The 16,258-nt window shown below is 38.0% G+C and overlaps 2 protein-coding genes across 3 annotated transcripts; one reads left to right on the top strand and one right to left on the bottom strand.

Annotated features, from left to right (window-relative positions):
* The first annotated feature begins 956 nt into the window (after positions 1-956).
* On the top strand, positions 957-10,348 carry LOC103703506 (uncharacterized). Of its 2 annotated transcripts, none has more exons than XM_008786389.4 (10): positions 957-1,755; positions 3,753-3,927; positions 4,029-4,103; positions 5,096-5,164; positions 5,691-5,767; positions 6,207-6,295; positions 6,448-6,577; positions 9,661-9,751; positions 9,876-9,941; positions 10,053-10,348. In XM_008786389.4, exons 2-10 carry the CDS (start codon positions 3,832-3,834, stop codon positions 10,170-10,172), a joined length of 813 nt encoding a protein of 270 aa, XP_008784611.2. In that variant the 5' UTR covers positions 957-1,755; positions 3,753-3,831; the 3' UTR covers positions 10,173-10,348. The 2 variants fall into 2 exon arrangements, with proteins under 2 accessions (XP_008784611.2, XP_008784603.1); XM_008786381.5 differs by having other exon boundaries at positions 1,437-1,755; positions 3,753-3,848.
* Positions 10,264-12,191, bottom strand: SEP2 (stress enhanced protein 2). Its single transcript, XM_008786370.5, has 2 exons — positions 11,806-12,191; positions 10,264-10,992 (listed from the first exon to the last, which is right to left on the bottom strand). Exons 1-2 carry the CDS (start codon positions 12,100-12,102, stop codon positions 10,723-10,725), a joined length of 567 nt encoding a protein of 188 aa, XP_008784592.1. The 5' UTR covers positions 12,103-12,191; the 3' UTR covers positions 10,264-10,722.
* Positions 12,192-16,258: the final 4,067 nt, after the last annotated feature.

The following is a 16,258-nucleotide window of genomic DNA, read 5'->3' as shown; positions in this document are numbered from 1 at the left end:
ATCGTTGCTTCATGCACTGCATGGGACCTATGCACTCATGATTATCATACAAATCATGAATAGCTGTAATTGGAAAACTGACTCCATTTATTTTATGTCCAAACTAAAGAGGATCATGTGCTCCCAGAATATTAAATCAAGGTCAGACCATTTTCATCTCTATTTAGCTTGGACCATTTCCATCCCTATTTAGCTAGAGATTGAGACTCTAAATTGTTTTCAGACTTGAAGCATATTTCTCATTAAAAAAAAAAATTGTAAAAACAATTCATTATATTGTTTGTTATTTTTACAGAATTTTTGCACTCTTCAAGTTCTTAGATGCTTTTACCTTCTTGTAGGCCTAGAATCAGGCGGGCCTTGGTCCAGTTTCTACCAACTCGAACTTGGTCCGAAAAAGTTTTTGACTTTTAGGCCAGGCCGGATTCAAACCCTGAGATGAGCCAAGCCCAAACCTGGGCTCCGTCCGAAGTTCAATTAGGCCAGCCCAGAGAGTGGGGAGAGAGAGAGTACTTGAGGAAGGAGGTATCAGGTATGTGGAATAACAAAGATGTTTTTGTCAAGCCAAGTTAGATCTCATTCTAGGCTTGGGCTTTATGCCGGGTTACAGGCCGACTTCGGCCGGGCTTGGGACCGGCCTAGCATTAGCCAGAGTCTCGACTCGAAATTCTTGGACTATTTTCAGGCCCAAGCCTGATATGAACTACATTGAGTCTAGTCTATAGGCCGACCGAAAGCCAGATTGGCCCAATGGGCTCTGTGCTGGCGTAGAGCCACTTCCAAACCTTCCTTCTTGGGTGCTTTTATCTCAAGCCCTATAGGTAGACTTTAGCTTTTGAATGAATTACACACTCAACAAATATGTATAATTCAATATTAAAAGCACTTGCATTTATGGACCATCTTACCATTTACCTCTATATATGGGGACCTTCAAGCCTTTGGTGGAGCATGGGAAGACCTACCATCTTCGAGAGGTCAATGCAGCCATTAAAAACGAGCTCTTATTTGCTATCTCGAGACACCAGCTTACGTCGGTCATCATCCATGAGAGCCACCCCAAGCCCTTTGGTATCAACTTCATCATGATCGCAATGGCCAAATCATCACCACAACAAATATTTTGTGGTGATGGTCGTTTCTTGTCAGCAATAGACTTATTTTGTTATGGTTATGTTCTTCCTATGCATCTGGATTACATAGCAAGGGCTATTAGAATTTTTATTTTACATATTAAAATAATTTATTTTTTAATTAATTAATCGAGAGAGAAAGGGTTGGATGACTGAAAGAAGATAAATCAATTAGCTATCCATTGAGATTTAATTTAATGTAATGATCAGGGTTAGAGGAGGATATGCCGCTCAGAACCACTCAGGTAGGCACAAACAATCCACGCTAAAGATCACTGACCTGAAGTCTCTCAACTTTGTGAACTACTAATGCAGTTGCTGCGAACCTGCGAGCCGGAGGTTACCTCACCAGGTGGGGTCGGCACTCAAAGTCGGCATCATAAAAGGCTTCCTGTGGCGCGCCTATGGCGTTATCCGTTTGTCTCTCTTCCAAAGGCGGGAGAGCAACGAAGAGCGAGCGATGGCCATCCCTCTCCCCTCTCTCGTCGTTCCGCGAAGCCGTAGGTCTCCTCCCTTGGAATCCCATCTCAGGAGCTGGCAGGTTGTCAAGAAATGGCGGATTGGAGCTTCTTCCGCTGCCCCTGGGGTCGATCTGAAGGCCCTCGAGGCCGCCATTGCCAAGGTCCCTCTTTTATCTGTTCCGGCGCTCTTGGATCTCGTCTAATTTTTTGATAGATCTTTTTTGTCGTTTTCATTTCGAATTGATGCTCTTTCTAGGGTTAAATCTCTGATGAATGTGTTCTTCTTCTTCTTCTTCTTTTTTTTTGAATAAAAATCTCGTCTTGGGGTGATTCGGCTCCTCGATTGGATGGAGAGAATCGTGTGAAATTTCTAGGGTTTAAATGTTTCCTAATCTTATGAAACTGTTGTGCTAGTGGAAAATCACGAATTTCTGATTTATCTTAAGTTTCCAAATCTAATTATTAGAAAATTTTTCCATTATTGTAAGTGAGAATTCTATAGATACTGAGGAATGGTAGTATTGCTTTTGTGTGGTTGGTTTTAATTGATGGATTATGGCTAACTGTGGAGTATATTCATCGATAAAGTGGTTGTCTGCATGGAGATATTGTACAAGTCATGCTGTAAAGAGCAGTTAGCACCCTGCCATTTACTTTGCATGCGACACTGGTGAAGAGGTGCCCCTTGAGATACAAAATACCACTCAATTAAAAATGGCTAGCACTTGCCTATTTGTATTGTGCCATGTGTTGGTTACTGCCTCTTGTGGCCTATCTCATATTATTTACCAGCAATTAGGGGTGGCAAAATATGACCCAACCCGCCAACTCGACCCGTGTTCGACCCGCCATAAACAGGTTTGGGTTTGGCCTAAGCAGATTCGGATCGTAAACAGGTCGACCCGTTTAACCTGTTTATTAATTGGGTCGGATACGGGTTTTAGATGTCTGACCCGTTTAAACCGTTTAACCCGTTTAACTATTGGACAGGTTAAACAGGTCTAAACAGGTTAAACGGGTTAAACAGGTTAAACGGGTTAAACGGGTTAAACGGGTCTAAACAGGTCTAAACAGGTTAAACGGGTCTAAACAGGTCTAAACAGGTCGGGTTGGGCAGGTTAAACAGGTTGGGTTGGACAGATTAAACAGGTCTAAACAGGTTAAACGGGTCAGGTTGGGCAAACAGGTTAAACAGGTCGGGTCGGGTTGGGTAAACAGGTTACCTGTTTATTAAACAGGTTAAACGGGTCGGGTCGGGTTACCTGTTTAATAAACAGGTCAGGTTCAGGTTTGCAATTCCTGACCCGTTTAATAAACAGGTCGGGTTCAGATTTATAGTTTTCTGACCCGACCTGTATTTGACCCGACCTGTTTATGCCTGACCCGACCCGATTGCCACCCCTACCAGCAATGGGGCTTGACTATTAGGTTGACTACTTATACTGAATGAGAAGGACACCTAGTTAGTGCTTAAAGTGGGGAGCGAAGGAAAAGAAAGTGTACATAAGGAGAAGAAAAAAAAAAGAGAAGAGAACATTGAGGTGACTGATGGAAGTACTTCATGAATCTTCATTATTTGAATTCGGTGCAAGATAAGACAACAAAAAGAAACACTACAATCCGACAAGATATATCCAAGTGATTTATGTAGTTTGATAATATGCCCATGTCCAAAAGGGAAACAATTTTGATGCTTTACTACATAAGGAAATGACTTGCAAGTACGAAATCTGAACCTGGTCTTTTGTCCACATGAGTTCTTTCCATATCCGCTCGCTGGCTTTCTGCAGTAAGCTTTGCACCATCCAAACTTTCATCATTTTATCTCAATGGTATAAGAACATAATTATATTGTAAATTGGTTGGTTAGGCCTTGCAGTTTGTAATGGTCAAGGTTTCCGTAGTTCCAATCTTACGAAGGAAAGATTCGCCAGGTTTGCAGGCAGTCATAAATTCTTAACTAGTCGTTGGTTGGACCTGCACAATCAAAGTCACACCCCATTTTTTATTAGTTTGCTTCCTTAATGCATTGAGAAAGCTGCTGAAAGTCTTATACTCTGAACTTTTGGGAATTATTTACTGTCAAGGATCATTCATTTTCATCAGCTATTAATGTGCCCACAGCTGAACAGAATATGATGCTAGCCTTTTTATGCAGAAAGATAGTAATGCTGTTAAAGAGATACTTGATCAGCTAAGCCAAATTGGTTGGGCCAAGAAATGGAGCTCTCAACCATATGTATCACGTCGTACGGTCAGTCTACCATTACAGTGAAGTTCTGGGCAAGTGCTGCTCAAACACTAGATACATCTACAATCACATATATATACATGTACATTACTCACAAAAATTTGCTTATTGCATTTATGTAATTTATTATGTGGTTAGGTGTATGATATGACTATTATAAATTGGTTGTGAAAATGTATGCAGACATCCCTTCAGGAACTGGCTACTCTGGGAATAAAAAATGCAGAGAACCTTGCAATTCCAAGTGTTAGGAATGATGTAAGCCCCATGATACATCGAGATCCTGTTCCATGCTGTAACTTTCTACATAAATTGCAGTATCTCTGATTGTACTTAAATTAGCAAAAGCACTGTAGATTTTTTTTGTATTAGAAATGTTAGGCACCACTTTGGCTATTAACTATTGAACACAAAGCAAACATTCTCATCTTATGTAAAGTAAAAAATTGGAAGCAGTCAAGGGTCCATGAAATGATATTGCTCTATTTGTATAATATTTGGTCAAGGTACTTTATTTTACCATAATTTTCATTCCACTTTTAAGACTATTATATATATATATTTTTTGAATGTAATGGAGCGCAGGGCCCACCCAAATTTTATTAAGGGTACGAAATCAGCATGTCACAAGATTTAAACTACGAACATGTTGGACGAGTAAATAATCAGTTATAACAAGTCTACTACCCCAAATCTCCACCATAATACTTAATGGCTGCATTTGGTTCAGGAACACAGCACGCATAAGGCCTGCAACAAGTCTGATGCTTGCCAAACAGCTTTCAACAAACGGGCATAAGCAAAGAATAGTTATTGTGGGTCAAACCTTCTTATGCCAGGCATAATTACTCCAAGGAAAGCTGTCATAAACTATTCCTTGCGTAAAGTCCACTGTTGCTGCCTCCTACCTCTTTGTTCTATGGACAAAAACTGCCTCAGCCTAGAGTTATTCCAGAAACTATAGCCAAACAAAAATAGTAATAAATTGTGGAATAACTATTCCTGACAGGCATAACTATTCCTATTCCACATTTTATTATTCCTGAAACAAATGCAGACTATATGTTTAATGTTTCTAATATGATTTGATCATCCAATTGCCTAGGGAAAATTATGAGTTCAGTAACTGCACCTTTTCCATCTAAAGACATTAAAGTGTCAAGCTCACGAGGCACATGCCTGTTTCACTTCTCTCCTTATGTATGGTGGCTTGAAATTTTGGGTAATGGATATGATCTCTGGTGATGCAGGCAGCTTTTCTTTTTACGGTAGTGGGAACAACAGGATTTCTTGGTGTCATTGCTGGTCAGCTTCCTGGGGTACTTCTTAATGTTTTTATACGAACTACTGCTTTCAATGTGGTATTTAAGAGCTAGCATGTGAATTCTTTGCTACTTTATCAAAGAAGCACGTCTGCTTTTACTCTAAAGAAAAAGGTGATGAAACAAACATATATTGTTGCAACATGTTGTTTAGAATATTTGCCTATTTATTATGTTATACAATTATGTTGGAGCACAAGAATTTTAGTTTTGAATTTTTGATGTTCCCTTGCATTTTGTACAAATTCATCAATTCACATATTGTTATGGGTACATCTTAGATAAAGATGTGACTTATATGTGTTATAGTTTATGCAGAATTTCTTCAATCAAACAGTAGGCGCCAGTGTATCTGTATACCCATCATTCACTAACTTCAGTTTTATGAACTCATTCTTATTTTTCCTTGTGCTCAAAATTAAATTTACAGAATATTTTAAGAAAACTTAGCGACATCAAATTTCAGTTTAGCTTTTCATTTGATTTTGGATTGCGTTATCCTGCTAACTCATTGATTTTGCAGGATTGGGGTTTCTTCGTGCCCTACCTAATCGGGAGTATCTCGTTGATTGTTTTGGCCGTAGGGAGCATTTCTCCTGGGTAAATGTTTCATCGTATTTTTATACCTCAAACTTTTTTTCTTTTGTTTGTCGATGAAGGTCCATGGACAATTGGCTACATAATGGAGTCATCCCTAACCCCTTAACCCCCACGAAGGCAGGATATACCCTATTATAACGAACAAAGAGACTTTATACGATCAAGCTAAGCTTATGCTTTCATATTTCAAAATAAATTGAATCATATATCTTTTAGAAACTTTTCAATATTGAGTAAGCCAAAGATGATTGAGGTCTTCCCAATCTCTTCATTTTTGGAGGGAAAATGTTATTGCCACTCTCAAACCCTACTACTCTCTGTCAGAAGTTCAGTTTAATACATTCTGTAAATGATCAACTGAGTTTCTAATATTTTGTAATCAGATAAAGAAGAATTGATAATGTGCCAACATCTCTAATGCAAATTTTGTCTTATTCAGCCTTCTTCAGGCTGCAATCGGTGGGTTTTCTTCATTTTTCCCTGATTACCAAGAGAGGATTGCTAGACATGAGGCTGCTCATTTCTTAGGTAAATTTCATTCATTTCATTCATATAACATAGCCAGATAATTATTTTATAACCTCACAATGCTGTCTATATGCATCTTGCACTTACAATCTTTATCTTCTCTTCTGGATCCTGTGCATTTGCATGTTCATGATGTTCCCATTGAATCTCAGTTGCCTACTTGATTGGCTTGCCTATCTTGGGATATTCGCTGGACATTGGAAAAGAACATGTCAATCTGGTCGATGAGAGTTTAGAAAAGCTGGTATACAGTGGGCAACTTGATGATAAAGAACTGGACAGGTACAAGGTCAATTCTAACACCCTATCCACTTTCAACTGGAACCGTTTTGTGCGTATCTCCAAAAGTAATCACTCTAAATCCCTTGTTCGTGTGAGTCCTATTTTATGGTGTATAAACATGGAATTCAAATCAGAATCTGTCTGCTGTGTTTGCATAGATGTGTAGATAACACATTTGCTCACTCCAAAAGCAGCAAGCTTGAAACCCATTTGATTGTGTGGAATCCTTGAGTAGATCATATCCCGGTCCCCTTTGCTTTGACCTGCTTTGCATTTGAAATTGTTGCCATCATCAGATTAAATGTGCATATTCTAAACAACTTATGTTTTAGCCTTTATTTTCTGAATCTTGTATCATTCTACTGAAGATTGCAACTTTTTCAAGATTTGAAAATTTCTAAAATTTTCAGTTTATTCATTGATGTGATTTTGTCGGATTTTTTGGCATGTGGAACAACACAATCATTCATATGAAAGTTATGCTTGGAGTGATTCTTAACGAAACAATGTTTTGCAGGATGTGTCTTCTATGTTTTAATAATTTATGATTTTCAGTCAACTAGCAAACATGTACCTGCAAATGCGTGTTCAATTAGGAAGCAATATAAGAAGAATTATTTCAAAATATTTTAGTGTACCAGCTCAAGGTAAATATTTTTGGCATGGGCTCGGAAAGGACTACAATTTGAACGATTATGTGAATTTTATTATCTCAGTTAGTTTGGAGAACTGCCAATTTCAGCAAAGAATAGTCTTTAATTTCACCAAGAATTAGAAAGGTTTAGATCTCAACTTTAAATATTATTAGAGTTTAGGTTTTATGAATAGCCACGATGAATCATCTTAAGTCCAAGAATCTGAAAGGCTTGTTGGGAGAAATTGTATGTGCTTACATGGTGCTTCTATATATGATTTGGATGAATCCAATTCAGACTGGCTTGGCCAAAATTAGTATATCTAATTCAATTAGTTTATGAAATCAATAATTAACGGCATAAGGAGAAAGAGTTGTGGGTGGTTGGATGGGGGAAACAATGTGTGTGTGTGTGTGTCTATGTAGAGAGTGAGAGAGAGGGAGAGAGGGGGAGAGAGAGACTATGCGCATTATATTAATTCCTTGAAAAAGGAGTTAATGATTCACAATCATTGATAGACTGTCCAAATTCAAGATCCAAAGTATTGAATATGATCTACAAAGTAAAAAACAAGCATAGAAATCAAAATTCATGTGTTTTGGTCCATTTCAAAAAAATTTTCTAGAGCTTCCTGTTCTTCGAAACAAGGGGAAGGGTCTTCTTCGGCAGATCCTCCTTCTTCCTATTTAGTCTCCTTTATTAGAAGTTGTTTCTACACCACTTTCTTCCTTAATTTCTCCCCTATCTTCTGTTTCTATGGTTTCTTTCATTTTCTGTGACAATAGGCCTCTAACATATGCATCAAGTTGATGCAAAAATGAACGATATCAATTGCACTAGTATGGTAAAGTATATGATAGGACACATAAATTGGAAAAACCACTTTATAAATCAAGATCCACACATCTTAAATATATGTAGATTTAAATTCATTGGGTTTTGATGGTTAGATCATAGTAAAACATAGTGTCATGTTATTAAAATCATCTATTTTTACACCTATTTGATGATAAGGTTAGAGACCACCAAAATACATGAATTTTGGTTTTGGGATATTTTTTATAGTGCAGATCGTGGTCGACGGTTTAGATCTTGAATTTGGATAATCTATCATTGATTTTGAATATTTAGCTCATTTTTCAAAGATTTAACATAAAGTCTATTACAACTATATATGTACATACATACATACATACACACACACTACCGAAGTCGTTGGCTGCTTTTTTGTAGCACGCAAGTCAGAGTGAACATCTTCTATTTTGCGAATCTACAAGCCATAGTTGTCGAGCAGATAGGTAAAATAGAGAAACTTGATGACTCGATATCCCTGGCGAACATAGTAGCTGCTACATTTTTGCTTTTTCAAAAAAAAAGCGTTGGGCTGGACCAAATAACTTATATATATATATATATATATATATATATATATGAGAGAGAGGGGCTAGAATGCTTCTGAGAGCATTTGGCTCCAAATTCTTTCCAATGGAAATCAATGTAGGGCCTTTCAAAATGAAAATGAATACCGTTAATAATGATCTATGATATATAAAATGGCTAAAAATCAAAATCACATTTTTAAAGGTCTTTTATTCATACATCAAATGAAAACAAAATTGACAATTTTAATGATATAATAACATATTTTAGTTTGACCAATAGCATATAGGCATCAAAAAATAGTTGAAATTTAATCTGCATATATTTTGAAATATATGGATCAAGATCAACAGGGTTGATTTTCATTTTGAAAGGCCCTTCATTGATTTCCAATAGGAAACTTTTTGTCTCAAATACATTCAGAAGCATTCTAGCCTATATGTGTGGGCGGGTGGGTGGGTGTGTGTAAAAGAGAGCTTTTTTTTTATTTTGGCAGTAGAGATGGGCCCAAGCAATCTTCAAAAGAAAACCATATGCAGCAGGAAGAACCGTAATCTCTCAACATTGGATTAGGATTTGTTGCTTGGACTTTGGATAGATCAAACGAGAGCTGGATCTAAGCGTCAAAGCATTATATCTCTTGCCACAGAGCCTTCTGAGTGATCCAAAGCAATCTCAGAATCCTATGGAATGGGAAGAGTATTTGTATAAAATATGGAGAATATTTATGCCATTGTGGATGGTTATGATTGAATTAATATAATTCGAAAGCTATGATTGTTTTCTAGATAGAAATTTATCAGCACTTTTTTATAGCATAGATAAACTATAAAACAAGGTTATCAATCTCTTATCAATACCATCTTGGTAGTATCAGTACTCCTAGTATGGGGGTTGTTTAGGTGTATGCTCAATACGCCGCTCGTATTGTATACTAGTTTGGTACAGTATGGTAGTATGGTACACCCAGTATGCACTGATACAGACCTGTACACTGTCCCATGGATAAAAGATCACACTTTTAAAGTTGGCATTCTTGGTATTTTACCATTGAAATACTATCATCAGGTTGGCTGTTGTGTCAATGGCTGGACTTGCAGCAGAAGGTCTTAAATATGATAAGGTTGTTGGTCAATCAGCAGATCTTTTCACTCTTCAGGTATTCAAAACCTATTCTGATTTCTTTATCTTAGTTTTCCAAGCAGTTCCAATAGTTCAATCTCAGTCTTCATCAGAATGGGTTGGAGCCTGTGCCTATGATGAGAATTTTCTTTTCTTGCCAGAGATTTATAAATAGGAGCAAACCACAAACTAGCAAGGAGCAGCAGAAAAACCTAACTAGATGGGCAGTGAGTTTCTGAGCCATTGTGGCTAGATACCCTCTTGACATATTAATTTATATAAGTCCATGCGTGAGCATATTATCATAAATTAACTCTAAAAGCTTAATACCTGCACAGGTCTTGTTTGCTGGATCACTCCTGAAGAACAATGCTGTAGCTTATGAAGCTCTAATGTCTGCCATGTCAAAGAAGGCTAGTGTATTGGAGTGCATCGAAGCAATAGAGAATGCTGCTTAAACGTTAATGTTTGATCAAAACTCTTATGATTTGTTAAACAGAAATGAGTTCAGCTACTGTTATGTCACTTCACAATTTGATTGCTTCACAGTTGGACGTGGCAAAAGGAAATTTATTGTATAGGTCTCTCTGGAAACATTTTACATAGTATGATACTATAATCTTTTGACAGGAAATGCTGGAAAATCTCTCCACAGACTGCTAACATGTTCAAACCCAATAATTCCTCTTGTTTATATGCTTGTATCTGTTCGCTTGCAAGCTCCAGATCTGCCCCCACAGCAGTTTCCCAATACACAGGAAGGGCTTTTCCAACCCCAGCATACTATGACTGCAAATAACGATCCTATTGCTCCGAAGTACATCTGGAATCAAGTACCTGTAGATATATCTACTTAATGGAGTAACTATGCTTTCCACCACCACCCCAAAAGGCTCTTTTCTACTGCCTTTTTGTTACACAAGCATACACCAACGATGAATGGATCCCTTCAAGCACTCGTTAGCTACTTTATATAATTTTGTTTATATCAGTACCCTTGAGAACGAGTTACATCTCGTCAGACCAGTCACTGAGCTCGCTCTCGTAGAACAAGGCTTCAACTAGGTTGTCGATGAGGGAATCGACGAAGACGTTGCATCCTATAGTGAACATCCCGCCAATCCGGCTCCGAGCGCTTGAGAACCATGCAAAGGTGGCGGCAGAGGCGACAACAGCCACGCACACCCCTGCTGCTTCGGCTATCTGTTGGAAGTCCAGCTTCTTGAAGAGGGAGTTGCCCGTCACCACCTCTATGGACACTGCTGTGGCAAACGCAACCTATAGCAGAGAACATGAACAGTTAGATGGGTAATCATGAATGGAACAGGAATAAATGGAACAACAAAGACAAATACAAAAACAAAAAAGGTACAACTTTCAAATCCAGTGGAGGCCTCTGGGCTCTTATTCTAAGGTCAAGCTTGACTGGAGAATTTCAATCTCCACTTAGTGCTACTTCTTAGGGCTGAAAGTGGGTCAGGTAAACTCTGATTAGATCCGAATTGATATTATAATTATAATTCATTATCTAGTCTTATAATATTACTTTTTTAACAAGACGATTTTTTTTTTTTGTTGCTCAAGCAATATATTTTTAGATTGTCAATAAAGAATTTCCGAAAGGATGATGCTAGCTTTTGCAATAGCAGTTATTCAACACACACTCTCTTGCAGCTGTTCAAGTCTTGAAATCTATTAAAATTTGTTTGGAAGATGGTTTTTTTATTAATCTATTTATTATTTTAAGCTAAGACCTCATAGTTTTGTTTCAAATCGTCTGATGGAGAGAGCAGGAAGGTTCTGAATCCAATCCACCTAAAACTTAATACACCTAAAACAAGTGCATGCCTCCATAACCTGAATTGTAGGAAATCTTTTGAAGTTAGGAAATCTTTAAAGTTGGGGTACATGGCAGATTTTCATTGGTTGCACAAACTCTCTACACGCTAAGCCTGTTTTCTGCCATCTACCCAAATTGTATCAAATTCATACTTCTTTTGTTGTAGAGGATCCAGTATTAAAGCCCCCGGCCCGGTTCTTTCTTTCTCGCAAGGAAGAGCGGGTAATTATAAATAGCAGGCAAGAACTCACCATGGCGAGGCGACCGGAAACGATCTCGAAGTCGTGGCTCTTCCGCGAGCTCTCGATGTAGTCGGCGAGGGAGGCGAAGAAGGGGGAGGATTCGGCGTCTTTGAGAGTCCTGATCACGCCATCGCGAGCTCCGGAGCCGTACGATCTCAGCGTGCAGAGGCGGGGCTGGAGCACGATCTTCCCGCCCTCCGGCGAAGGGTCCGCTGCTCGGAGCCTCGGAATCGCCGGCGATTCCTTCCTCGGGCCCCCCCGCCCGAGCTCGCAAAAGATCGCCCGCGCGGCGCCGGCGGCGGCCATCTGGGGAGATGTGGAGGAAAGAATCGCCGAGAAGGGATTGTGTGGGTGGAGGCAGAGACAAAGAGACGGCCTCCTGGAATCTTGCGTCCTTGTAACGTAAAACAGTGTCGTTCGTTCGAACACGATCCGATTTACGTCAGGTGAGGTTACCTCCAACCAGCCGCCGAGTCTGACACATGAAATGTCTCATCCTCGACCAAACGAAACGGATAGAAATTCGAGCATCTCCAACTCAACCTTTGACCCATCATCTTCAATCTTAACTGGAATCTTCTCACGTCGTCTAGGTTTGGTTAAGTCGAGAACAAGTCGAGCACGTGTGAGTCAAAACAAGCCAATCTGCAAAGCTTTAGGCATATAAGTTAAATTGGAGGTTATTTGACCCCAAGTTCTGCTTGAAATTCAAAGTTATGTCTGGACCAATAAAATATTCAATGACTATTCAATTGAATTTGATCAAAAACTAGATTAGCATTTTTCAATATGGCCAAAATGCAAGTTGACAAAGTGTAATGTAGTCCTATTAATTTGAATTAAAATTTATTGATCATTCTAAGTTAATTTGTAAACTATAAGAATAACATAAAATCCCATTGTGACTAAAACATACTTACCACACTTCAAACAAAATATCGGTAGTAGCCGTTATGTGTTTAACTAAATTTGATAAATAAAAATTAAGTTGGAATAAGAAACACACCACCACATGAATAAATCCGTATCTAGCCTAATTACGGCATATCTTTACTCAAATCTCAATAATTTGTTGCATATTCAAATAATTTAATAGGTTAAGGACTAGAAATATAAGTAACCCTAACTACTTCTGTACACTTAACTTATTTTCGTTATTAGTCAAAAAAAAAATATTTGGCTTACTGAGAATTGTAGTGATTTCTAAATAGCAAACATTTAGCCAAGTTCAATAATTTCAAATGGCTCAAACCAGAATTCAAGTTGGGTTTTGGCCGGTTTATTGTTAGAATATTATTGCAGTCATGATAAAGTTAACCATGTTGATAATATCATCTGAATATTAATAGTATCCACTTAAAACGATCAAGATGTAGAAATTTCTCACCTGCGGTCAGCGGATCCGGGTCCTCGGTTGTCCTTTCCGCGGTATTTTAGGAATCCACGTAAAGCTTGCCGGGGACATTCGAAAATGTTAAGACTCGTACGTGTTGGGGCCCACACAAACCTGTCGTGGCCTTCCTCGCCCACGCAAGAGGCCCTTTCACCCGGCTAGACCCCCATCTGCCGTCTGATTCAGATCATAGGGTCCGTCGACACGTATCCTCGCAGGACTGGAGCGTGGAGGGGCAGCTCGCACACGCTTTTGGAGGATGGCAACCGGCCACGTCTGGTGTCATGCAATGGATTTGATCAGACCAGCGGCGTCCGACCACCTTTGGACCTGATCTCACCCGAAGGATTCAACTTGAGATGCTCAAATTATTGTCCAACTAGGATAACGGTGTGACACATATCCTCCTGATTACTCTCTTCACCGTCGCGGTTGAACGTGAGGTCTGGATCAAAAGCCATCAACGTCTGGCTCTGGACAATTAGTGCCATAAACATGACAAACAATTTAAGTTTTATTTCCAACACAAAGTTTTCATAATACAAAGCTGGATTTTCTTGATCGCTCTGGCCTCTGTTTCTTCTATCATCCTTTCGGTATTTGATTTTTTGAATTTTATTCTCCATCGAACAATTATGGCCTTTCCATTATTATTTCTGATCATATTGTTGATGTAACATCGCTATTCTTTCTCCATCACTCTAATAATCCAGACATGATTCTGGTCTCTTAAGTCCTCACTGATGATAATTATCTTTTATATGAAGACTATTTTTTTAGTCCAGAATAAACTTGGCTTTATTGATGACTCGCTTAAAAAACCTAATAAAAATTCGGCAACACTTGATACATGGCGATGTTGCAACTTGCAACATTATGGTGCTTTTTTGGATTTGAAATGCGGTCTATAAATATCTTGTAAGCGGAGTTGATCATGGGCCAAGCCTCAGGCCTAAATTCTGTTCATTTTCAATCAGGCTTCGAGCCGAGCCTATGTAAAATTTGATATTTTCTATGCCCAAGCCCAGCCCATGATTAGCTTTACTTGTGAGCATCATAGTCTATTTTGAAACTGTAAAGAAAGCATAGAAAGTTCTTGAGGAGCGTTTTTTTTTATAGTTAGATTGCTCAAACTTATCATATCAAGCGTGATTGTGCATGATTCTAGCAATTGTAATAGAGAAGGAGAAAATAAGAAGCAATGCTAAGGGGCCCTGCTTTTGTTCACACAAAAACTTCTCTCGCCATATGTGGATTGGGTAACTAGTAGTAGTTCATACAACGCATACAAGATGATTGGATGTTACATTGCCAAGGCAAAATTAATGGCTTGAGGAACAATTTTTGTGTACTTAATGGGACCTCCGGAGATAGAATATTTACCTAGTCTCAATGTCAATGCTGGAGATATGCGTTTGATTTCTGGTTTCAACCAATAAATAAAAAGGTACAGCCACCTGTTTGCCCCTCCTAGCCTTGCAGGCAAAAGACAGGATGTTTGGGATGGAGAAATTAACATGGCTCAAACAGCAAGGAGAGAACTAGAACTTTGAAAAAATATTTAAGAAATAAATAAATTGGAGGGTACACTAGAGACGAGGTATAGAACTTTCTCCAATGGTAATGGTATGTTGCAACAATTTGATGAAACTCCTTTATGCTATATATACATTAGCAATAAAATTTTAATGATTAAGTTCTTGAACATAACCAAGACTTAGTATCTGGTCTAGTCCTTACAGAATTGCAGAGGCTTGTGAGGATGTTGGATACTACTCTTGTCATATAGCCTAGAATTGCCTACAGGCCTTATTCCATGAAGTAGAAAACTAAGAGGCTTTGCACTCCCATTAGGAAGCCAACTATTGGAAAATTAAAAGTAGGTCATCTAGAGAACAGTTGAGTTACATCCATTTTGTAGCCAAATATTGCCGGAAGGCTTCCATATCCACAAAAAAGGAAAAGTAATCAAAAAAAAGTTGTCTAAATAAATTATATAAAATTAAACAATTTATATAAGGTTATTCAAGAAATATTCTTCTAAAGTCCTTCGTGACCTTGTTTATTTATTTTTGATCTTCAAATGGTAGTATTTATTCTTGATACGCCTATTTTTTTTGTGATGTTCTTGATGCATTAACAATTATTATTGCTTTTAACTAAAACCACTTTGTATTAATTAATGATTTAGTGGATAAAGAACCCCTTCTCCTGTACAACATTTTGTAACCTAGAATGAATAATTTAAAGATGCATTTCATTCGCAGCTGGAATTAAAATTAAAATCAGAATTGAAAATATCATATCCTTCGATGTATTTGATTCGTAACTAAAATTAGAATCAAAATTGAAATAAAATTTGAATATTAAAAAAAAGATAGAATTAAAGTTTGGAGAATTGAGAAGTTCTTTTTTTAAAAAAAAAAAATCGGAGCCAATTGGCTGAAACAAGAGCTACTCGTTTCCATTCTCATTCTAGAGCCCGCCCAACTATCTATACCAAATATATCCTAATTATACTTCTAGATATAGTTTCCATCAATTAAAAAATAGTTTTATACTGAATAAATTTAATAAACCATTCTTCTCACAGGAGAAGCCTAAATCCGGGAAAATAATTAGCTTTTGTACGTAGCCTTGTGCAGGATGATGTACACTAGATTTTGAAATACGCCCGTTGCACCATGCAACCTTGCAGCCTTGTTTTCTTTTTCTATTTTCCTTTTTTTTATTGGCTAAGGAGACTTTAGGTCTTTACAAATTAAGATTTTCTTTTCAGAAAGACCTTAACAACTCAAGATTTTTTTTCAGAAAGAAAAGAAAAAGGACTTCTATTCAGCAGGGAAGAAGTTGTCATAAAAATCGTGCATCTGGTCTGCTTCTGAGGGTATACCTTTTACATAACGTACGCTACTCAAGTAGTCCTATTCAATATCAAATGGGACTGTAACAACCCAGGATCTCACCCAAAATGACTAGCTGAAAGATATTATTTGGGTTCCTTGATCTTGTATAAGTACCCAAGATCTACCCAACGAATAACCGATGTAGGACTAAACACACGCTCGC

The sequence above is a fragment of the Phoenix dactylifera genome, chromosome 7, assembly GCF_051530095.1.
Source record: "Phoenix dactylifera cultivar Ajwa chromosome 7, Ajwa_hap1_PhDact_Kaust_v1.1, whole genome shotgun sequence".
In the NCBI taxonomy this organism is placed as follows: Eukaryota; Viridiplantae; Streptophyta; class Magnoliopsida; order Arecales; family Arecaceae; genus Phoenix; species Phoenix dactylifera.
Note: the sequence above shows the minus strand (reverse complement) of the source record. Positions and strands in the feature narration are given on the sequence as shown.

Coding starts and splice junctions, on each gene's coding strand:
- LOC103703506 (XM_008786381.5), top strand. CDS start 1,594: ATGGCCATCCCTCTCCCCTCTCTCGTCGTTCCGCGAAGCCGTAGGTCT. Junction 5,165..5,690: donor TTGCTGGTCAGCTTCCTGGG/GTACTTCTTAAT, acceptor TTGATTTTGCAG/GATTGGGGTTTCTTCGTGCC. Junction 9,752..9,875: donor CAGATCTTTTCACTCTTCAG/GTATTCAAAACC, acceptor TTTTCTTGCCAG/AGATTTATAAATAGGAGCAA.
- SEP2 (XM_008786370.5), bottom strand. CDS start 12,102: ATGGCCGCCGCCGGCGCCGCGCGGGCGATCTTTTGCGAGCTCGGGCGG. Junction 10,993..11,805: donor TTTCCGGTCGCCTCGCCATG/GTGAGTTCTTGC, acceptor TCTCTGCTATAG/GTTGCGTTTGCCACAGCAGT.